This window comes from Dendropsophus ebraccatus, chromosome 4 (assembly GCF_027789765.1).
Source record: "Dendropsophus ebraccatus isolate aDenEbr1 chromosome 4, aDenEbr1.pat, whole genome shotgun sequence".
Classification (NCBI taxonomy): Eukaryota; Metazoa; Chordata; class Amphibia; order Anura; family Hylidae; genus Dendropsophus; species Dendropsophus ebraccatus.
In genome coordinates this window covers 149,296,933-149,319,248 of record NC_091457.1, presented here as the reverse complement: position 1 = coordinate 149,319,248, position 22,316 = coordinate 149,296,933, and the positions used below count along the sequence as shown (strand labels likewise).

Below are 22,316 nucleotides of genomic sequence, written 5' to 3'. Positions count from 1 at the left end.
GCCATTAACCATTATAATAACTGCCATTGGCACCCAGTGTAATTAGCCAAGGCTGGGCATCTGTCTCCTCTCTAATATAACATCTTCTAATTGCAGATTACTTGTGGGAGACCCTAATACAATGGTTTTGGAAAATGGACAAGTTCTTTACATAAAAAATACTCATCTAAGTGACGGTGGATATTACAAATGTGTGGCCTCTAATCCTGCCGGCTCCCAGACTAAAGAAACCAAATTAACCGTGCTTGGTAAGTTCTAGAAATACTGAGAACTGACAAACAACAAAACAGCAAGAGATCCCATAATCTAAGCACATATAAACAGAATAGGGGTACAAACACACACACCGTATACGCAGCAGATACGCAGCAAATACGCAGCAGATACGCAGCAGATATGCAGCAGATCTGCAGCAGATTTGATGCTGTGTTCAGTTATTTAGATCTAATCTGCTGCGTATCTGCTGCGTATCTGCTGCGTTTTTGCTGCGTATTGCAGCAGTAAATACGCTGCGTATACGGTGTGTGTGTTTGTACCCTGAGGGTACAAACGCACACACCGTATATGCTGCAGATACGCAGCAGATCTGCAGCAGATTTGATGGTGAAGACTTGATGCTGTGTTCAGTTATTTAGATCTAATCTGCTGCATATCTGCTGCGTATTTGCTGCGTATTTGCTGCGTATCGCAGCAGTAAATACGCTGCGTATACGGTGTGTGTGTGTGTGTTTATACTAAGGGTGCGTTCACACCTACAGGATCTGCAGCAGATCTGCAGCAGATTTGATGCTGTGTTCAGTTATTTAAATGAAATCTGCTGCAGAAAATCAGCTGCAGATCCTGTAGGTGTGAACGCACCATTAAGAAGAATTCAATTTGGAAATGGTCTTTTTATGTTTTTGTCGAGCCAGGAAAGGAGCCAACGATCTGGGCACCATTTGTGGCATCAGAGGTTTCTCTGGTTCCTCTAAGGCCGGGTGGGGCATCTTCGGGCCTCCATCATTCCTGGCCAGCCAATTTCCATCATGCCTGGGCAGCCAAAGCTTTAGCTATGGCTGTCCAGGCATGATGGTAATTGTAGTTTTGCAACAGTTGGAGGGCCAAAGGTCTATGTGAAGAGTCATGAAGATCTATCATTTGTAATGAGGATTAGTACCGATGACTTAAAGGAGCCTGTCAGCCAGGAAATCAGGTTATGGCTGCACAGCATGAAGATGCAATAATGATGCACAATAAAAGGCTGAAAACTGCCCTGAGCAAATTGGGGTATACAATGGTGGTCTATATGGGTCAGAGCCAGGAGAGCACATCAGCACAATGTCAGCAGGCAGAGGTCCAAACAAGAAGAGTTGAAAGGTCAGAAAAGCATATATAGACCAGTTCAGCAGGTAGGGGGACATTTCTCAAGACTGGCTTATTCGTACGCTAGTTCTAAAGAGACTGTGTCCTATCTCAGGGTAGCGTAAATTAGTGACAGAGAAGCTGAACAGAACAATGTATCACTCACATTGTTCTGTGCAGCTGATCCAGAGATCTCCTCCTGAATAACATGGACAATAAGTAGTCCTCACCATTATGTGCATGAGCCCAGTAGTCCTGGATATTCATGAGAAGCAAAAACTCCACCCACCAGCTGCTGACTGGCAGTTATGTATCCATGCTGTGTATAGGCAGTCAGCTGTCAGTCAGCAGCTGGAAGGCGGGGAAGGGGTGCAGCAAGAATCCTATTATCCTACATATTAGGAGAATGGCTAAACAGAATATATGGATCTGTTTAGCATTTCTGTCACTAGTTTATGCTATCCTCATTTAAGGCAGCATAAACCTAGTTAGAGATTCCCTTTAAATAAAGCCCCGCCTCCTTTTCACTGGCCAGATTTACTAAGAGGCACACGCATCTTCTGAATATAAGTAAGAGAGCTCCCTAATCCTTATAAGAAACAAATGCGGCTAACCAGTCATACCTATAGTGTGGTCAGGTCAGATAGCTATGACAGCACATGTTCATCCGTCTCTCTGATTTACATGGTAGCTGTAGGCGCAGCCATTTACCTTTGAAGTAAAAGTCCCTATAACTTTTTTCCTCCCAGCTACAAAAAATACCCGAATTGCATCTGTAACCCATTTTCTTTTTCTAGTTCCACCCAGTATTAAGGATGGAAACAGCACCTCGGAGTTATCATTTATAGTGAATAGTGAGATCAGCCTGGAATGTGACGCCCGGGGGGTTCCCCACCCCACAATTACATGGTATAAAGATGGGGAAACTATTCTTCCCAGTACACGGGTCATTTTTATTGAGAATGGCAAATATCTCCAAATCTCCGAAGCCAAGACTACAGATTCTGGGAAATTCACGTGTCACGTGGCTAATGTTGCCGGGAAAGCAGAGAAGGCGTATGTGCTGGATATTTATGGTGAGTTTTACGATTTTGCAGCAGGCAGAGTTATGTACCAGGACATACAATGAAGACTGGAGGGGGGGGGGGGGGTAATAGATTGGGGGGTGTCCTAAGTTGCCTAAGGAACATAAACGATTTACAGTATATGCCATAAGGAAGAAGCTCCGGCGCCCAGCAAATCTCACTAGATCATAACAATCTTTTCTTTTCTTCCAATACAAGAAAGGATCTAAATGGGCCATAATCCTTTCCAGACTTTGAATCTTGGAACAATTAAAGGGGTACTCCAGCATTAAAAAAAAAAATTGAAATTATCTAGTGCCAGAGAATTGTAATTTACGTATTTCATTAAAAAAAAAATCTCGTCTTTCAGTACTTATCAGCTGCTGTATGTCCTGCAGGAAGTGGTATATTCTTTCCAATCTGAAGAGTGGGAGAGGTTTTCTATGGGGATTTGCTGCTGCTCTGGACCGTTTCTGTCATGTACAGAGGGGGCAGCAGAGATCACTGTGTCAGACTGGAATGAATATACCACTTCCTGTAGGACATACAGCAGCTGATACGTACTGGAAGAATGGAGATTTTTTTTATATAGAAGTAAATTACTAATTTATATAACTTTCTGATACCAGTTGATTTTAAAGAAATTTTTTTTTTTCACTGGACAACCCCTTTAATGTGTGTATGGCATAATCTGCAGTGCTACCCTATGTGAATTAAAGCACGACCATCTTCTGTTGAGATCATTGGCTGTACATACAGTATAATGCACACTTGTACATGTTCCAGAAAAAGATACTATGTTTGTAACCATTGTCCTTTGTAGCTAAATTATGGAAGCTCTGTTAACTTAAAGGGGTATTCCGAAGAGTAAAAATTAAATTAAAGCTGATAGAGTTTTTCAAAAGAGCTAAATGACAAAAGAAATTACTGTTGTGTGTAGCTAATTGTCAGCTTTACTGTATAGCCTGGGACAGGATGAGCAGAGTCATCTCATCAATACATTGTGTGTAATTTAAAGTTAAAGGGGTTGTCTGTTGTATAATACTAATTGAGGCTATGTGCACACACTGTAAGAGACTAAAAAGTCTCTAAAAAGATCATCCTGCAGTACCGGACGGATGATCTTTAGCGCCATAGAGTTCTGATAGGGGCACATCAATGAATAGCAGCCGCAGAATACTGACATGTCTAGGGATCCCAGACGGAGTGTATACTATGGTCCTGGATACAGGGATGCTCTTCTCGTGAGTATAGTGGCCTCTGTATTTCCGTAATGACTATGTTCTGTGTATATTTCATATACAAGTTCCAGCTACAATTGATGGAGATTCGAGTGGACCGCAAGCTAAAAAAGTGATCACAGGTGAATCGCTGGTCCTGGAGTGTGAAGCCCGGGGTCATCCATTACCACTGATCACCTGGCTGAAAGAAGGCATACCGGTGGAGACGAGCGACAACATCCGCGTTCTGTACAGCGGCAAGAAGCTGGAGATTAAGAATACAGGCGAGCAGGACCAGGGGCAGTATACTTGTGTGGCTACCAACATAGCCGGAGAGACTGAGATCAAATTCAATGTTCTCGTTTTAGGTGAGTTAAATGTTACAGACTGGGGACTGATTTATCACATTATGATATGGAAACACAGATATGCCACTTTAAATTCCTTTACATTCTTCCAATCAACAGATATATATAGAGAGAATTTCAGGTGATGCTTTCTCCATTAATAAAAAAAAAAAAAAAAAAAAAAAGGTTCAAAAAGCCACCACTAGGTGGGGCTATAGCAGCCTTGCAGACATGTTGTAGCAATTAAAGCTGACTCACTGCATTCAGCATAGGAAAACATGGCTTAGCTAATGTTTGTTGTAGACTAAAAGGGACATAATAAACAGGTGTACGATGATTTGCATAGGTACAGCGCCACCTATCTGTGACTTTTTTGGGTAAAAAAAAAATGTTTTAAATATTAAATAGCGAGTACATCATCTTGTAGTCTGATTTGTAACTCATTTTGAGCAGCAGAGCGTCCTGCAGGGGAAGTTACATTTCCCTAATTCTCTATTTATATAACTTTTTTATCTTTTTACCTATTTTTTGTTTAACTTTTTATGTTTTAATGATTATAAATTATAGCCCACATTTTCTGTTAATGAGCAAAGCTAGATATCCAGAAAAATCCAAAAGTCGCAGCTTAAAGGGGAACTCCTGTGAAAAAAAATTCTCCCAAATCAACCAGTGTCAGAAAGTTATATATTTTTGTAATTTCCTCTTTAAAAATCTCAAGTCCTCAAATACTTACCAGCTGCTGCATGTCCTGCAGGAAGTGGTGTATTATTTTCAGTCTGACACATTGCTCTCTGCTGCCACCTCTGTCCATGTCAGGAACTGTCCAGAGCAGGAGGGGTTTTCTTTGGGGGATTTGCTGCTGCTTTGGACAGTTCCTGAAATGGACAGAGATGGCAGCAGAGAGCTCTGTGTCAGACTGGAAAGAATACACCACTTCCTGTAGGACATACAGCAGCTAATAAGTACTGGAAGACTTGAACTTTAAATACATAAATCTGACAACAGTTGACTTGAAATTAAAAGAAAAACTTCCCCGGAGTTCCTCTTTAAAGGGAATTAAGAGCAAATATATCATTACTGTTCCCAACCAATATTATATTCATTTTAACATATTTATCATCATTTTTTTGTCCAAGTTCCACCAACCATAGAAGCTACAGATGACCCAGGAGATCACACTGTTATCGCCAATAACCCCATCGAATTGGAATGTTATGTTACAGGAACTCCTATACCAACAGTGAGGTGAGAGACAGATTGTAACACTATTTGGACCATTTAGTATTATGGGGTCCATCCATACCTTATATAATGTACTGTACTAAACATGACAAATAGTAATAAATCGGGGGATCTCATGTAGGTAAATGTTTAGTGGCTACTGTCTATTAATCTAGGATAAATCAGAAGTCAATGAGGGAGATTTATCAAACATGGTGTAAAGTGAAACTGTCTCAGTTGCCCCTAGCAACCAATCAGATTCCACCTTTCATTTTCCAAAGAGTCTGTGAGGAATGAAAGGTGGAATCTGATTGGTTGCTAGGGGCAACTGAGCCAGTTTCACTTTACACCATGTTTGATAAATCTCCCCCAATGTCTTTCTGGTAGTCCACTGTAGTGGAAAAGTTAATAGCTGCTTTCCTGTTAGTCAAGGGCAGTGATGGGGTTAATGTCTTCTTTCTCGACCCAGGATGATGCTCGTATATTTCTACTTCCCTGCTCGTTTAGGGTAGTAGAAGTATTCATGCCTGGTGTTTAGTATTAGTTTATCCACCTTCCCTGGTTCGAGATACAGTATGTCTGCTCTGTCTTGTCTCTTTAACAGGAAGCTGAACATGTTGTGCTCATCAAGTTCAGCTTCCTGTCTCTCTCTGCATCAATCTCACAGAGGACTGCAGGGAAGGGAGACAGAGAACTGTGCTTCTGTGCAACTGTGATTAACGTCCTGTGATCACTAAGGGAACCTCTTGCTTTGACCTCTCTCTTCGGGACTCCGCTTAAAGGGACAGCACTCCTCATTGTCCCCTACAGATGAAAATGCTAATTTAAATTAATATTCCAGCCTGTTTGAGGATTTATATACTTATTTGTGCTCAATTTAAAGCTGTTGAGTTTTAATGCCTTCTTTATTTAAAAGGTGGTTGAAAAATGGAATTCCTATTGACGTTGATGGAGATGCGCATTTTCAGTCAAATGGACAAAAACTGGTTATTCTGGAATCGGAGTCATCAGATAGCGGATCCTATGAGTGCATCGCTAAGAATGAAGCTGGGACCAGCACAAAGCTGTTTAACGTCAACGTCCACGGTGAGGATTTACATAAGTAGAGTGGACCGGCTATAATGGCTTTATGGTATTTGTCACTCTATATTCAAGGAGAGGGCTTACCCCTCCACCCCATGCCAATGTTTTTTGTCAAGCATTACTCATAGAAATACGATATGTGAGGCTTATGTATATGCCATCTGTTCCGTTTGTGTTGCAGTTCGTCCTTCCATTAAACCTGAGCAATCACCAATATCTGTTCTGATGCTCAAATCTGTAACGTTGCAATGTATGGCTACTGGGATCCCCAGTCCTCACATCACCTGGTTAAAGGACGGGCTGCCTTTTAACATTGCCAAAGGAAATATCAGAGTAAGTGCAAAGCATATAGCCACACTTCTTATAATATATCTCTGTGTATGGGCTATGTGCGGCCTGGTTTTCTCTAGGGTTGTAGAAGTGTTATTGACTGCTTCCCAAGTGGTCTACTGTAGTAAAAAAGTTAAGAACTCTTTCCCTGTTTGTCAGGGGCGGTAGAAGGGTGACCAAGGGTTTTAGAGGGATACATGGTTGCTTCATTGATAATCTGGGGTAGTAGCAAAAATTATGGCTGGCATCCAGAGTTAGTTTACCACCGTCCCTTGTTCCAACTGTGGTACTTGACCAGTGATATACTAAGATGTTACTGGTGATGCCACTTCTGTGATGGTTGGTCGGTATAGTTGTACAGCTCAGCCAGAGATGTAAGTGTCGCGACACATAGGTGTGATGTTGGTACCTGCTTTGTGTTGTGGCTGGTTGAATCCTCAAAATGGTCGATGACCTGCCGGGCTGTGATGGATCCCTTGGGCTCTTGTCACGGTAGTCCTGAGTGGCAATTGACCCACCTGGACTATCGGTACTGCCACTCACAGTGGGGAAAAAATAACTCAAGGTGTGTGGCTATTGTGTATAGGTGCTGGTGTGGAGGAAAGGATGACTGAGTCCCAGTGATGTAAAAATAGAATAGCTTTACTGTACAGTCTCTCAGCAGTACAAAACATTTTGGCAGCAAATAGATAAATCTTTACACGGACTGTAGTGCTTAAACTTGTCTGTGCTGAGGAGATACTTAAAAAAGTAGAGTAGAGTGGAGGCAGCTGTAGCGGTGCTGGAAGAGGTGAAATTAGAGTAGAGCAGCGTGTAGAGGAGAGGAGTTTGTCAAGGGAGTCCAATTCCAATGTAGTGATATGCTCTGCCGAAACTGGAGAGTGAGAAGTACCCGTGTACAGACTATAGTCTGACCACCTTTTGCCCTACAGTGTCCAGGGACTCGTCCTATTAGGGTGATACAAGCCTCAGCCTTGGTTATCTGCGTTTCGGAGACTTCCTGGTTGCCTGCACTGCGGGATACATAGACCCTCTGATAGCTTTGTCCTATCCAGGCTAGTTCCTCTTGTATACCAGGATACTCCCCTGCAACTTTTAGACTGGTTCATGGCGTGGGCTAGGATGTTCCCAGACCCTTCTCCCTCTGTAGTGTCTAGCACTGCATAGTAGATATAGTAGGAATACTAAAAGAGCAGAGTGTCTCTAGTTGCATCTGCATACACCAGTGTCTTAGACCCAACTCACTAAACATACTGTCTTGTTCTGGACAAGGGTCTTGGCAGAGCCAGGCCCTGGCTTGGATACAGCAGGGACGTCTGTCTGTGTGTCCTTCCCCCATGAGAATCCGGGTATGAACTGATGCTACACCTCCGCCCATAAAGTAGCTTCCTACAGGGGCTAAGTAAGGTACCCTGTGAGTGGTGGAAAGGAATGTGTATAAGAGAAAGAAGAAGAGCGATAGGCTAGAAGTAAATAGCATCTCCTATAGGTCAGCAAAAGCACATGGTAAAACATAAAACAGTAACCCTTGGCTAGCTTTAGTTGTGCAATACATAAGAGCATACATAAAAATAATGACATCTAGTGGTGAAACTTTAGAGTGCGCTACATCACCATTTAACCTGGAATAAGGAGCTTTTGTGACAGGTGTACATGAGAAAGAACACCTGTGGTAGGACACCACACAACTACAGTAAGTCTGCTCTGCCTTGTCTCTCTAATAGGAAGCTGAACATATTGTGCTCATCAAGTTCAGCTTCCCATCTCTCTCTGCATTAATCGCACAAATCACTGCAGGGAATAGAGACTAAACTTTTGCTTTTGTACAAATGTGATAATAGTTCTGTGATCAATAAGGGAACCTCCAGCTTTGGCACCCTTAAATGCTATGTGTGAATATAGCCTTATTTGCTATATTCACTCATTTGCTTTCCCCTTATCTCAAACCTGTGTGTGTAATTATTTGCGCTCATGTTGTGCTCATCAAGTTCAGGATTTTAGCTGGGGATTGACGGCCGTTATTATGAATGACGGCCATCGTTTCGACATAGTGTGGATCTAGCCCAAAAAAGCATTCTTGGCTAAATTAGGGATCCTATTTAGTGATTGATAGCTATCTATTTAATGGTGCGTTTTCACAGAAAGATTTATCTGACAGATTATTGAAGCCAAAACCAGGAGCAGACTATAAACAGAGAACAAGTCATAAAGGAAAGACTGTGATCTATTCTCTTTTCAAATCCATTCCTGGCTTTGGCTGGGTTCACACTATGTATATTTGAGGCTGTATTTGTGAGGCTGTATAGCAACCAAAACCAGGAGTGGATTGAAAACACAGAAAGGCTCTGTTCACATAATGTTGTAATTGAGTGGATGGCCATCATTTAATGGCAAATATTTGCTGTTATTTTAAAACAACGGCTGTGGTATTGAAATAATGGCCGTTATTTACTGTTATATGGCGGCCATCCACTCAATTTCAACATTGTGTGAACAGATCCTTTCTGTGTTTTCAATCCACTCCTGGTTTTGGTTGCTATGAGGACCTGACATGAGGACCAAATACAGCCTCAAATATACATAGTGTGAACCCAGCCTTTGACTTCAAAAATCTGTCAGATAAATCTCTCTGTATAAGGGTCTATTTACACAGAAAGATTATCTGACAGACTATCTGCCAAAGATTTGAAGCCAAAGCCAGAAGTGGATTTGAAAAGAGGAAAAACCTCAGGCTTTCCTTTATGACCTGTTCCCTGTTTATAGCCTGTTTCTGGCTTTGGCTTCAAATCTTTGGCAGATAATCTGTCAGATAATATTTCTGTGTAAATGGACCCTAAACCCACCATAAGAGTGCATATAAAAAGAACTTTAAATCACTAAATTTAAGGGTCCATTTACACCGAAAGATTATCTGCCAAAGATTTGAAGCCAAAGCCAGGAATGGATTTGAAAAGAGGAAAAATCTCAGGCTTCCCTTAATGACCTAATCTCTGTTAATAGTCTGTTTCTGGCTTTGGCTTCAAATCTTTGGCAGATAATCTGTCAGATAATCTTTCTGTGTAAATGGACCCTTAGATTTCATAAGTGCTGTAGATATATCTGAGATAACATATGCATTTTATTATTTATTTATAGGTGGAATCTTTTGGCCGCATTTTACAGTTCAAAAGCACAACGCTAGAAGATGATGGAAGATACACGTGCGTGGCCACAAATGCAGCGGGAGAAGCTGAGCAGAGCATTGTGTTGAATGTCTATGGTATATCATATCATGGTGTTTATTCTAACATTTTTTTTTAGATTTCCAAGACCAAAGTGAAAGAATAAATTTAGTAAAAGCAGGACCAGGGTTAGATGGCGTTACAAACAGGATGCCCCCCCCCACACACACGCACACACATGCACACTCACACTACTGTAAAAACACCAAAGGGGAAAAAAACAGACATATTGTTTCATTGCTTACACTATTTAGATGATGTTTTTATAATTACAGTGTTTCCCTATGGAAAATAAACCACTGCAAAATCAAACATTAGGCGCCTGTAGGGATAGCCCAACAATAGAGGAGATTTATCAAACATGGTGTAAAGTGAAACTGGCTCAGTTGCCCCTAGCAACCAATCAGATTCCACCTTTCATTTTCCAAAGAGTCTGTGAGGAATGAAAGGTGGAATCTGATTGGTTGCTAGGGGCAACTGAGCCAGTTTCACTTTACACCATGTTTGATAAATCTCCCCTAATGTGTCTATCATCTGTTACCATACCATTTCCAGAGAAAATACAACTGACTATTCCAAATCTAAAACATATTACATTGTCCTACTTTCTGAAGGTCCTTTAAATCTGTTTATTACTTTACATTAACCCTTTATGTGATGGGGCAAAACATTCTTGCACTAAGTTAAAAAAATCCTTTTGATCCCCAAGTTAAAGGGGGTTTCCGATCAAAACGTAACAGAGCACTTGACTCTTGCCGCCAGCTCCATAGAGAATAAATGGAGCTGTGGGTCATGTGCTTAAAACAAAGGATCTGGGGGCTAACCTTTAAACCTTTAAAGGGGTGTTTCAGGAAAAAATTTTGTAACATTTCTTTTATAAATTTTTATGACTGTGTAATGTAACATATTAAAGATAATAATTTTTATTTATTTTTTTACTCTCTAATGTGTCGGGAACTGTAGAGGTGCACAAGCCTGGTCCTGGCACAGTTATATATCACTAGCAGGCACATACTGACCTTTCCTCATGTGTATTGTAATACATGTTAGCATCAGAAGAGACATTACAGTTGGGGAAGCTGATCGGGTCAGTAATGCCTATAGACAGTAGTAGTTTCAGAACAAGTTGTTTTATTTATATATTTTTTGTTTTATAGAACCACCAAAAATTGAGCATTCTGGTGACATCATCTATGAGGCTGTGATCGCTAACCAACCAGTGACTCTAGAATGTAAGGCTTCTGGGAAACCCAATCCAAGTAAGTAGATAATACTATATAATAAAACAAATTCAATGCCCAAATTTTTTTAAAAAATGTAGTAGTTCATTCAGGTGGTGCCAATGTGCAGTATGCTATTATTAAGTGGGGACGAACTAGGGTAGTCCCTCATGACAGGGATTTTACAGGCCAGGGGGTGTGGGGGCATAGGGGGCTTTTCATAGGGGGTGATTGGCCTGGGAAGGGGTGGAGTACAGTGGGGGTGGTTTCGGGTTATTTTAGGGGTCAGTAGCCATTTTGTCGGGGACAGATTTGTAGTGAGCTCCTCCCACACACACTCCCTAATGTTTGTTTCTTTGATTTTATTTTGTTTTGTGTTTTTGTTTCCATTGGGGCTGGGATAAGGGATTTCGGTTGGGAAGTGGCTCCCCCGGGGGTAGGGAGTAGGTTTTGGGCAAATGGTTTGGGCTCAGTGGTGGGGGTGCGGGTTGCTGGTATTGAATGTACAATCTTGTCACGGCACCTGCTTTGGCAGCGGGGGTCAAGGAAGTCGGGGGAAGCGAATTTTGTTGGTTCTGGACTCCTTTGAACTGGGTAACATTTGACGGTAGTAGTTAGCCACCTGATTAGGGCAAGGAGCTAGGGCCCCTACGGAAGGGGGTTTGGTGCTACTTTGGTGCTTCTGAGCCACATTGTGCTTCAGCTAGAGGCAAATCCTGTCCATGGGGAATTAGGTGTAATTTGGAAGTGCCTGGCTTTGGGCCTCGAGAACTGCTCCTTAAATTTATATCCTGGTCTACAGGGGTTAGAGGTCAGGTTTATGATTAATGGGTTATCATAATGTTGTTATGGATTTTTTTTATTAATATAATAAGCGGCTGCTGTGGCCATTAACATCCAAATGTTGTGTTTGTGGTTTATTTTTTGATTGGGGTGTGTATGGGAGGGGGAGGTGTAGGAGGGTAGGGGTATGTAATCCTGAGACCGCCGTGGCGTTGTCACTACTCTGGTCATGATTATTATCTCCTTTCTGCTTTGTTTTCCATCAGTTTTAAGCTGGTCAAAAGATAACCATCCTATCATAGCCACCGGGGAGCCATCAGTCACCATCTTAGACAGAGGGCAAATGCTACACATAACAAGCGCACAACCGTTTGATGCCGGGGTCTACATATGTAAAGCCAGCAGCATCGCGGGATCCTCAGATCTGACATATGTTCTGCAGGTACATGGTAAGTACGTCTCACATTAGGGCGACAGCTGGGGGGTCATGTAAGTTTAATTAAAGGGGTAAACATAACTTTTCATATGTTGCTGCCCATGGTGAGACTAACAATTCTTTCCATACTTGTTATTATCTATTCAGTCTCCTTCCCTCAGTTTTGAGTTCCTGCATTCTGCTGAAGACACAAAAATCTGTGAGTGAGCTTTACTTTCTGTCTCCCTCTCCTCCCCCCTCCCTTCCGAGACAGTTGATGTAAACAAGTCCCTGGCTGGCTGTATCAACTTTGTAATGCAGGGAGGATTAATCACAGTGTGCTCATTAGCAACTTGATCTTAGATTAACCCTCCCAACATTACAAAGAAGCTACAATGTTGCAGATAAAGCCTGTCAGGGACTTGTTTACATCAACTGTCTCAGAAGAGGGGGAGGAGAGGAAACAGAAAGCAGCAGCTCAGAACTGGGGGGAAGGAGACGGACTAGATATATATGTATGTATCGATAGGTAAGTATGGAAGGAATTTTTAGTCTCACCATGGGCAGCAACATATCTTAAAGGGGTAGTGCAGCGTTTAACATTTATTCACTAAATAACACACATTACAAAGTTATACAACTTTGTAATGTGTGTTATGTAAGTGAATGGCCCCCTTCCCTGTGTTCCCCCCACCCTGGAAGTGTGGTGCATTATACTTACGTATTCGCTGTGGACCGCTCCAGCCGTCCCTCATGCTGGTCCCCCTGCTCCAGCTGTCCCTCATGCCGGCCCCCCTCTGCCACGCCATTAGCTGCTCAGCCGCGATCGGCAACACTCCGATTTCTGCTCTGAATATTGCTTAGGGAGATTGGAGATTAGCCCCACAGAATGAGGGTAATCCATGATGGGTTTATGCACCAGCTTTAACATGCAGTATCCATGTAAAAAGTAGCAGGTTACCTATTCCTGCAGTGTTTTGTAGCCTGTGATAGAGGTCACATTTAGGCTATGTTTACACATCGTTAAACAGCTGTTAAACAGCCTGCTGCCAGGCTGCACTCAGCCCTTTCCTGCCGCCGATACCTCCGTATGGGCTGCAGGAAAGTTCTTTTTTCACAATTGATTTGCGGGCACTAGGGACGGTCTGAACCTGCTGAGGTTCGGGTTCGTATAAACCCGAATGCTCGGCAGCAGATTCCCGCTGTCTGCCCGCTCCGTGGAGCGGGCGGATCCAGTGGGAGTAACGCCTGGAAAACTGGGATACAGCCTATGGCTATGGCTGTATCCCAGTTTTCCATGCGGTCCTCCCGCTGGATCCGCCCGCTCCACGGAGCGGGCAGACAGCGGGAGTCATTACCGAGGGTTCGGGTTCGTATGAACCCGAACCGAACTCGGTTCGGACCATCCCTAACGGGCGACATCGTGTGTGTCCGCAAATCAATTAGCCATTCACTTCAATGCAATTGCGTTGTGTGAACAGCTGATGTTTCCGGGCGAACAGCGAACAGTGTCCGGAAATAATTGACAGGCATATTATTCTAATGCCTGTACTAAAGATCGAAAGATAGAATGACGATGAACACAGCGGGCAGCTTTGCATTGACTTCAATGCAATGGCGCCCCTGCAATAAAGAACGGACGCTGATGCAATCAGTGTCCGTTCTTTACTAAAATAAAATGATGTGTGAACTTAGCCTTGCACATATAGAGGGGGATTTGTTGGTGGATTTGTTATGGATGTCCATGTAGAAACCATTTGAAGACCCATGTCAAATCCACAACATATGAGCATACCCTCACATTGTACATCTGTCGGCGGACGCCATACTACAGACTACAAGGAACATCCACAGGGAAACGTAAAAGCCTCCATAGTCTTTGTGTTATTATTGGAATATATCTGTAAAGATGCGTTCTCCTGGGTAGAGTCACGGTGATACTTATGTGCCCATACCTATTCCAGTGCTAACCAGTATACCTGTGTGTATTTACAGTCCCGCCATCCATTCTTGGCTCTAATGAACTCATCAATGTGATCATCAATAATCCTGTGAGGCTGGAATGTGAGGCCACAGGATTCCCAGCACCGGGTCTAACATGGCTAAAAGATGGCCGACCGGTGTCCAGCTTCAGTGGCGGAATTCAGGTATTCAATAATGTGCAATATCTATCAATATCCGCAGCAGATTTGATGCTGCGTTCAGTTATTTATTTACATTGATATCTCCGCCATCACATCTGCTGCAGATCCTGTATGTGTGAAGCTACCCTTAAAGGGATTGTCTCCTCTAATCTCTTGTTTTCACTTGTCACAGATCTCATCGGGAGGCAGGGTCCTCACATTATCAAACGCACAGGTTGGAGATTCGGGGAAATATACGTGTGTGGCACTGAACGCTGCCGGAGAACAACAAAAGGATTTCGACTTATCTGTGTTTGGTGAGTTGTATCGTTGATTTAAAGCGAATGTGCCATCAGGTATATCACTTTAAGTTTTGCACATGAATAGAGAGGGGAAGCCAATGCCGCAGTACTTTTTTGAAACGTGGCCCGATTCCCGCACATGGTGCCGGTCTATTACTGAGGCTTAAGCACTGGAGGTGGGCTGGCCTGTCCCCAGTGGGAGGAAACCCCCGCCCTCTATGACACGGCTCCATTGATTCTAATGGAGAGGCGTCACAGAGGGGTGGGGGTTTCCTCCCACTGGGGACGGGTCTCCAGGCTTGCTGGCAGCAGGCAGCACTGTGTCAGACTTTGTACAGGACATACAGCAGCTGATTAGAACTGGAAGACTTGACTTTTTTTTTTAAATAGAATTAATTTACATTTTGACATTTTCTGACACTTTGAGGGAGATTTATCAAGCTGGTGTAAAGTAGAATTGTCTCAGTTGCCCCTAGCAACCAATCAGATTCCACTTTTTTTTCCTCACAGATTTTTGAAAAATGAAAGGTGGAATCTGATTGGTTGCTAGGGGCAATTAAGACAATTCTACTTTACACTTAATGGGGGAGAATAATCAAACATGGTGAAAAGTGAAACTTGCTCAGTTGCCCCTAGCAACCAATCAAATTCCACCTTTCATTTTCCAAAGAGTCTATGTGGAATGAAAGGTGGAATCTGATTGGTTGCTAGGGGCAACTGAGCCAGTTTCACTTTACACCATGTTTGATAAATATCCCCCCCCCCCCCCCCCCCAAGTGATTTAAAAATAGATATTTTTTTTTCTACAGAATTTTTGGTCACAATTTCAATATTGCCATAACTTTCCATCCTGTGATGTTTTGCTGTACACGTATGTAATGTGATCTGTATGAATGTAGCCGAGGATCTTACTTTATCCTTTGAATGACATCTTCCCCTGCAGTGCCTCCCAACATCATGGGAGAAGAGCAAAATGTATCCGTCTTGGTGAATGAAACACTGCTGCTAAAATGTGCGAGCAATGCGGTTCCCCCTCCTGTGCTGAGCTGGTACAAGGACTGGAGGCCTCTGCTGACCAGGCCGGGTGTGAGCATTTATGGTGATGGGAGCGTTCTACAAGTAAGCCTGAGCTTTACTACATGTTATTTTTGTTTCAATAAAATTTTATACAATAATAATAATAATAATAATAATAATAATAATAATAATTTGTATTGGATATTTCACTATTTGAATTATCCTTTTTGTTCTGTTTGATCAGATTACACATATGCGTTTTGGCTGTACTCACTGCACAGGGCGAGCGTACACAGTGTGCACCTTAAAGGAGAAGTTCGGTGAAAATTTTTATTAAAGTATTGTATTGCTCCCCAAAAGTTATACAAATCCCCAATATACACTTATTACGGGAAATGCACATAAAGTCCTTTTTTCCTGCACTTACTACTGCATTAAGGCTTCACTTCCTGGTTTACATGGTGATGTCACTTCCTGGATAACATTGTGATGTCACAACCAGACTCCCAGAGCTGTCCGGGCTGTGGCTGCTGGAGAGAATGATGGCAGAGGGATGCTCAGTGTCCCTCCAGTGCCCTGTGTCCCTCTGCCATCATCCTCTCCAGCAGCCACAGCCCGCACAGCTTTGGGAGTCGGGTCGTGACATCACGATTTATCCAGGAAGTGACATCGCCATGTTATCAAGGAAGTGACATCACCCTGTTATCCAGGAAGTGGAGCCTTGATGCAGTAGTAAAAAAAGCACTTTATAAGCATTTCGCGTAATAAGTGTATATTGGTGATTTGTATAACTTTGGGGGGGGGGGGGGGGGGGGGGGGGCAATACTGTACTTTGGTAAAAATTTTCGCCAGACTTCTTTAAAGAGGCCCTTCAGCATAATTCCCCCCCCCCCAATTTTCCAAATGAACTGATGCCAGAAAGTTATATAGATTTGCAATTTACTTTTATTTAAAAATCTCAAGTCTTCCAGTACTAATCAGCTGCTGCATGCCCTGCATGAAGCGGTGTAGTCTTTCCAGTCTGACACAGTGCTCTCTGCTGCCACCTCTGTCCATGTCAGAAACTGTCCAGAAAAGCAGCAAATCCCCATAGAAAACCTCTCTTGCTCTGGACAGTTCCTGACATGGACAGAGGTGGCAGCAGAGAGCACTGTGTCAGACTGGAAAGAATACACCACTTCCTGCAGGACATACAGCAGCTGATAAGTACTGAAAGACTAGAGTTTTTTTTTTTTTTATGGAAGTAAATTACAAATGTATATACCTTTCTGACACCAGTGCTTGCACCCCTTTAGATATAGCTCCCCGGCTTTCCGCTGCTGGTGGGTTTGTAGCAAACATTGTTTTCCACTGTGAAATAGTAAAAACATGAAAAGACAGGAAAAAATGCATAGTGCTTCTGAGAGTACGGTGCCTCTGGGATAGTTCATTTAAAGGGGTTGGCCACTTTATAGTAAAATTGCTCAGTGTACAGTATTAGTAAGCGTACTCACTGTATATACTGACAGCAGCTTCCTGTGTACTCACTGTATATACTGACAGCAGCTCCCTGTGTACTCACTGTATATACTGACAGCAGCTTCCTGTGTACTCACTGTATATACTGACAGCAGCTCCATGTGTACCTCATAGAGCTAATATCAGACTCCCCTCCTCCAGGCTGTGCTGTCCTGCTCTGTGGTGTTTTGGTCCATAAGATTACTGACATGGAGGAGCATGTGACCAGGCACCGCCCCCCCCCCCCCCAGTGTCCACCACTGAGCCTGTATATGTCTATGGAGAACACAGTGGACAGGGCCTGGTCACATGCTCCTCCATGTCAGCCATTTTGTGGACTGAAACAAAACAGAGCAGGGCAGCCCAGCCTGGTGAAGGGGAGTCTGATTTTATCTCTATGAGGTACACAGGGAGCTGCTGTCAGTATACACAGTGAGTACACTTACTAATACTTTGTACTGACCTATTTTACTATAAAGTGGCCAACCCCTTTAAATTTCAGTTCTTTCTATTGGCCTATACAGTTGGCCTATGTTTTCTACATCAATTTACTGGGTAGTGCCTTGTATACAGTCCATACCTCCTATAATACCAGTCACCAGACTGAGGTCTGTATTACGGCAATAGAGAAGGTTCTCATTCCATCCGTCTCCATGACTGTGAATGCAGAAGTGGAAGAGAGGGGACAATAATCCGGGCTGTAATTCAGCTTTGGGAGCCACTCCTAGATATATGCTGTATATTTATCCCTCATTGCTGTACTGCACGGAAATGTCCATTTTATTATATTCCTTTTATATTGCTGACACCTTATGTTTTACAGATTGACAATGCTCAGTTAAAAGACGCTGGACGTTATTCTTGTGAGGCTGTTAATATCGCAGGGAAGACTGAAAAAAACTTTAATGTGAATATTCTGGGTATGAAGTTTTCAGTTTTTATGAAGTTTTTTTTTACATTGCTGTTTGTGCAAGAAAGTAGCTGTGCTTTAATCCAGAATTACAATGTCCAACTGTCCATATTAGGACATAGTCAGAAGTCAAAGTCAAGCATCCTTTTTACACAAGTGGGACAACTAACTTCTAAAACCTGACTTCTAACTACTGACAACTGACTTCTGACTACTTACAACTGACTACTGACTTCTGACTTTTGACTACTGACAACTGACTACTTATACCTGACTTCTAATAAAGTGACATCTGATCTCTAATATTGTCAGCAGTTAAGTATTACAAGCCCCTATTCAGTTGGAGTTTCACTTTCACTTCAATTGCTAGGCAGCCCCAAGATTGCATTATTCAAGTAACAAAATGAAGTGATATCTGATCTCTGACTTGTCAGAAGTGAAAAGTAATAAATTCTGTCTCACTGGTTCATTGCATACAGGCCTGAGTTTTAAAACATTGTATTTGTTTCAGCTTTGCAAATAGCTGACCTATTGCTGACCTGGAGCAGAAGCACCATCAGCTCTGTATGCAACAAGTGAGACAGGACTTCTCACTTCTGACAAGTCAGAGATCAGATATCACTACATTTTGTTACTTGAATAATGCAATCTTGGGGCTGCCTAGCAATTAAAGTGAAAGTGAAGTTCAAACTGAATAGGGACTTGTAATACTTAACTACTGACATTTCGGAGATCAGATATCACACATCATTTTATCAGAAGTCGAGTATAAGTAGTTATTTGTCAGTAGTCAGTCGTCGGAAGTCAGTAGTCGGAAGACAGTAGTTGGAAGTCAGTAATCGGCAGCCAGTAGTCAGTTGTCAGAAGTCAATAGTCAGTATTCAATAGTTAGAAGTCATTTGTCACAAATCAGGAATCAGAAGTTAGTTCTCAATACTGAGGTATCAGAGTTAGGTGTCACGTAAAAATGATTCTTGACTTTGAATTCTGACTGTTCTTATCAGGGGTCAGATGTAATACTTGTAAGAATGATTCTTGACTTTTACTTCTATGTCCTTATATAAACACTGTACAGGATAACCCATTTAAGCCCTTCCCCTTTCCTTAAAGGGAAACTGTCAGCAGGTAAGACGAATCTCCCCTTTTGTCCATTTAGTGCAGGGGTCGCTGAGGATGAAGTTTCATACCTTGATCCTTGGCGCCGCTTCAGTGTAGTTGGTAGTTATATCCTTAGGCTCATCAGGTGGATTGGAGCACTGGGGGAGGGGCTACCACCCTCAGTGCTTGCGACTGCTCAGTTAGCCTATGGATATAACTACAATCTGAACAGAAAAGGCACCAAGGATGAAGGTAAGAAACGTCACCCTCCGCACCTGGTGCACAAAAAGGACAAATCAGCAAGTTAGATTTGTTTACCTGCTGACAGTTTCCTTTTAAATAATGCTTATATTTCTTATATCTACTACATCTCAGTGCCCCCGAAGATTAAAGGTTCGGCTGAAGGAAGCTTTGTTACTGTAATAGAAGGATCGCTGATCAGCCTTGTGTGTGACCCCAGTGGCATCCCCGCTCCTGCACTCACCTGGACGAAAAATGGTTAGTACATTCCATAGAACAAAATGGTTTCTAAAGGCCACATATTGCCTGGAATATGAATGCACTTTGTAGATGTATGTACAGTCCAAATAAGAAATGTTGTACTGATGAGAGCCTACAAAGATCAGACTGACTGTGGTGAATATACTGTAGACTGTACTCAGGGTTAGCATAGTTGCCAACAGTCCCGGTTTTGCCCCCGCCGCGAGAAGCCCCAACCCCTTCCAGCGCGAGTGATGTCACTCATGCAGAGCAGGGAGAGGAGTCCCTGGGGGACTAGAGGAACCATACTGGTGAGGTGAGTATATATATATATATATATATATATATATATAAAACATTTTTTATTTTTTTTTAAATACAGATGCAGGGACAAGAGGATGCTGAAGGGGGTACTGGTATGATGATGAAGGGACAGGAGGAGGATGAAGGGGGAAGTAGTATGATGATGGAGGGGCAGGAGGAAAAAAGGGGTAGTACTATGATGATGGAAGGGCAGGAGGATGAAGGGGGCAGTAGTATGATGATGGAGGGGGAAGGAGGATTAGAGGGGTAGTAGTATGATGATGGAGGGGCAGGAGAATAATGAAGGGATAATAATATGATGATGGAGGAGCAGGAGGATGAAGGGGTAGTAGTATGATGATATGGGGTGCAGCTGCATCATATGGGTACAAACTACCAGTATATACAGTCAGTCAGTAGAATGCTATCTGAGTCTCAGCCTGCTCTGGGTGGGGTATGTAACATACTGGGGACCTGAAACTGGGGGGTGTAATATATTGGGGACCTAATACTGGGGTGTGTAATGCTCCTTTTGTGTTGTTCTGATTGTAAATTCTAACTGGAAAATTTTTAACCCACACCCATGATAGGCCACACCCGCACCGAGACCACACCCACAATAAGCCACACCCCCTTTTACCGCTAAAGTGTCCCTGGAAAAAAATGTCAAATTTTGGCAACTATGGGTTAGGTGTGGTATGAATACCTATCGCAGGGCATACGGCAAAAACAATCATGATGCATAAGCCACTGAGCACTAACTATGGCCAGAAGCACTGAAACACTGGCAGCAGAGTCCTTGCACAGCCAATTCTTCTGACTAGATGACTCCTGCTCAGACTAGGAACAGGATTTTAGAGATGAATGCCCTCTCATTGTGGACTGGAGACAGTTTTGGGTAAGACCTTCTGAAACGCTACATGGGGCTATGATTACCTCAACCTACCCAGAGCTAAGGGTTCTATTACATGGGCCGATTATCGTGCAGAAAATCGTTATATCGTTCGAATTTAAACAATAATTGTCCTATGTAATTTCAGCCAATGATCGAAAAATTGCTCATGTGACGTTGATCGCTGATGTAGATCTGACCCTAAAATCGATTGCTAATTGTTCACTAATCATTTAGTGTAATTGCACATTGTTCCTTCTTTTGCTGTGATCAAATGGAGAATAACGATTGTTATAACGATCGTAACTAACGACTATCATTCCGTGTAATATGGTAAACGATTTTTAGGTTAACGATAAACAATCTTGTTTGCAATCAATTATCGTTAATCAATATAAACCGCTTTGTCTAATAGGACCCTAACTCAGCTTAGACTTTAGCAACTGGATTGTAGATATAAAAGCTCAGGAGATAAAAATACAGGGAGAGATTGATCAAACATGGTGTAAAGTGGAAGTGGCTCAGTTGCCCCTAGCAACCAATCAGATTCCACCTTTCATTTTTCAAAGAGTCTGTGAGGAATGAAAGGTGGAATCTGATTGGTTGCTAGTGTGAACAGAGTCTTACTCAGTCCTTTTGTGTTTTTGTGTTTTGAAGGTCTTCCACTGAATCCGGAGGGGTCAGGCCGCATCCGCTATCTCTCTGGGGGCCGCCACCTCCAGATTTCAGTCTCTGTGAAGATGGATGAAGCGGCATATGCTTGCACTGCTATAAACGCAGCAGGGACGGCGACAAAGAAGTACAATGTGACAGTTTATGGTAAATGATGCTATAGTAATGTTATTATTTCCCCTGGAGTACTCCTTTACTTTGTTATGTGCAATCTAAAGAAGAAGTAAACACTTGCTTCAAGAAACATTGAATCTGATCGTTTAGTCTAGATAATATATATATATATACACTACCGTTCAAAAGTTTGGGGGCACATTGAAATGTCCTTATTTTTGAAGGAGAAGCACTGTACTTTTCAATGAAGATAACTTTAAACTAGTCCTAACTTTAAACAAATACACTCTATACATTGCTAATGTGGTAAATGACTATTCTAGCTGCAAATGTCTGGTTTTTGGTGCAATATCTACATAGGTGTATAGAGGCCCATTTCCAGCAACTATCACTCCAGTGTTCTAATGGTACAATGTGTTTGCTCATTGGCTCAGAAGGCTAATTGATGATTAGAAAACCCTTGGGCAATCATGTTCACACATCTGAAAACACTCTAGCTCGTTACAGAAGCTACAAAACTGACCTTCCTTTGAGCAGATTGTGTTTCTGGAACATCACATTTGTGGGGTCAATTAAACGCTCAAAATGGCCAGAAAAAGAGAACTTTCATCTGAAACTCAACAGTCTATTCTTGTTCTTAGAAATGAAGGCTATTCCATGGTA

At 42.4% G+C, this 22,316-nt stretch overlaps 1 protein-coding gene across 1 annotated transcript in view; it reads left to right on the top strand.

Moving 5' to 3' along the window:
* The window catches only part of HMCN1 (hemicentin 1), a 195,371-nt gene that overhangs the window by 93,076 nt on the left and 79,979 nt on the right, over nt 1–22,316 (top strand). The window contains exons 30-44 of the mRNA XM_069967438.1: nt 97–248; nt 2,139–2,417; nt 3,712–3,993; nt 5,109–5,217; nt 6,110–6,279; nt 6,458–6,609; nt 9,742–9,865; nt 10,985–11,086; nt 12,097–12,279; nt 14,241–14,392; nt 14,562–14,685; nt 15,614–15,789; nt 18,008–18,104; nt 19,568–19,690; nt 21,525–21,686. Coding sequence (XP_069823539.1) covers nt 97–248; nt 2,139–2,417; nt 3,712–3,993; nt 5,109–5,217; nt 6,110–6,279; nt 6,458–6,609; nt 9,742–9,865; nt 10,985–11,086; nt 12,097–12,279; nt 14,241–14,392; nt 14,562–14,685; nt 15,614–15,789; nt 18,008–18,104; nt 19,568–19,690; nt 21,525–21,686 — 2,387 coding nt within the window. The remainder of the gene's footprint in view (nt 1–96; nt 249–2,138; nt 2,418–3,711; nt 3,994–5,108; nt 5,218–6,109; nt 6,280–6,457; nt 6,610–9,741; nt 9,866–10,984; nt 11,087–12,096; nt 12,280–14,240; nt 14,393–14,561; nt 14,686–15,613; nt 15,790–18,007; nt 18,105–19,567; nt 19,691–21,524; nt 21,687–22,316) is intronic.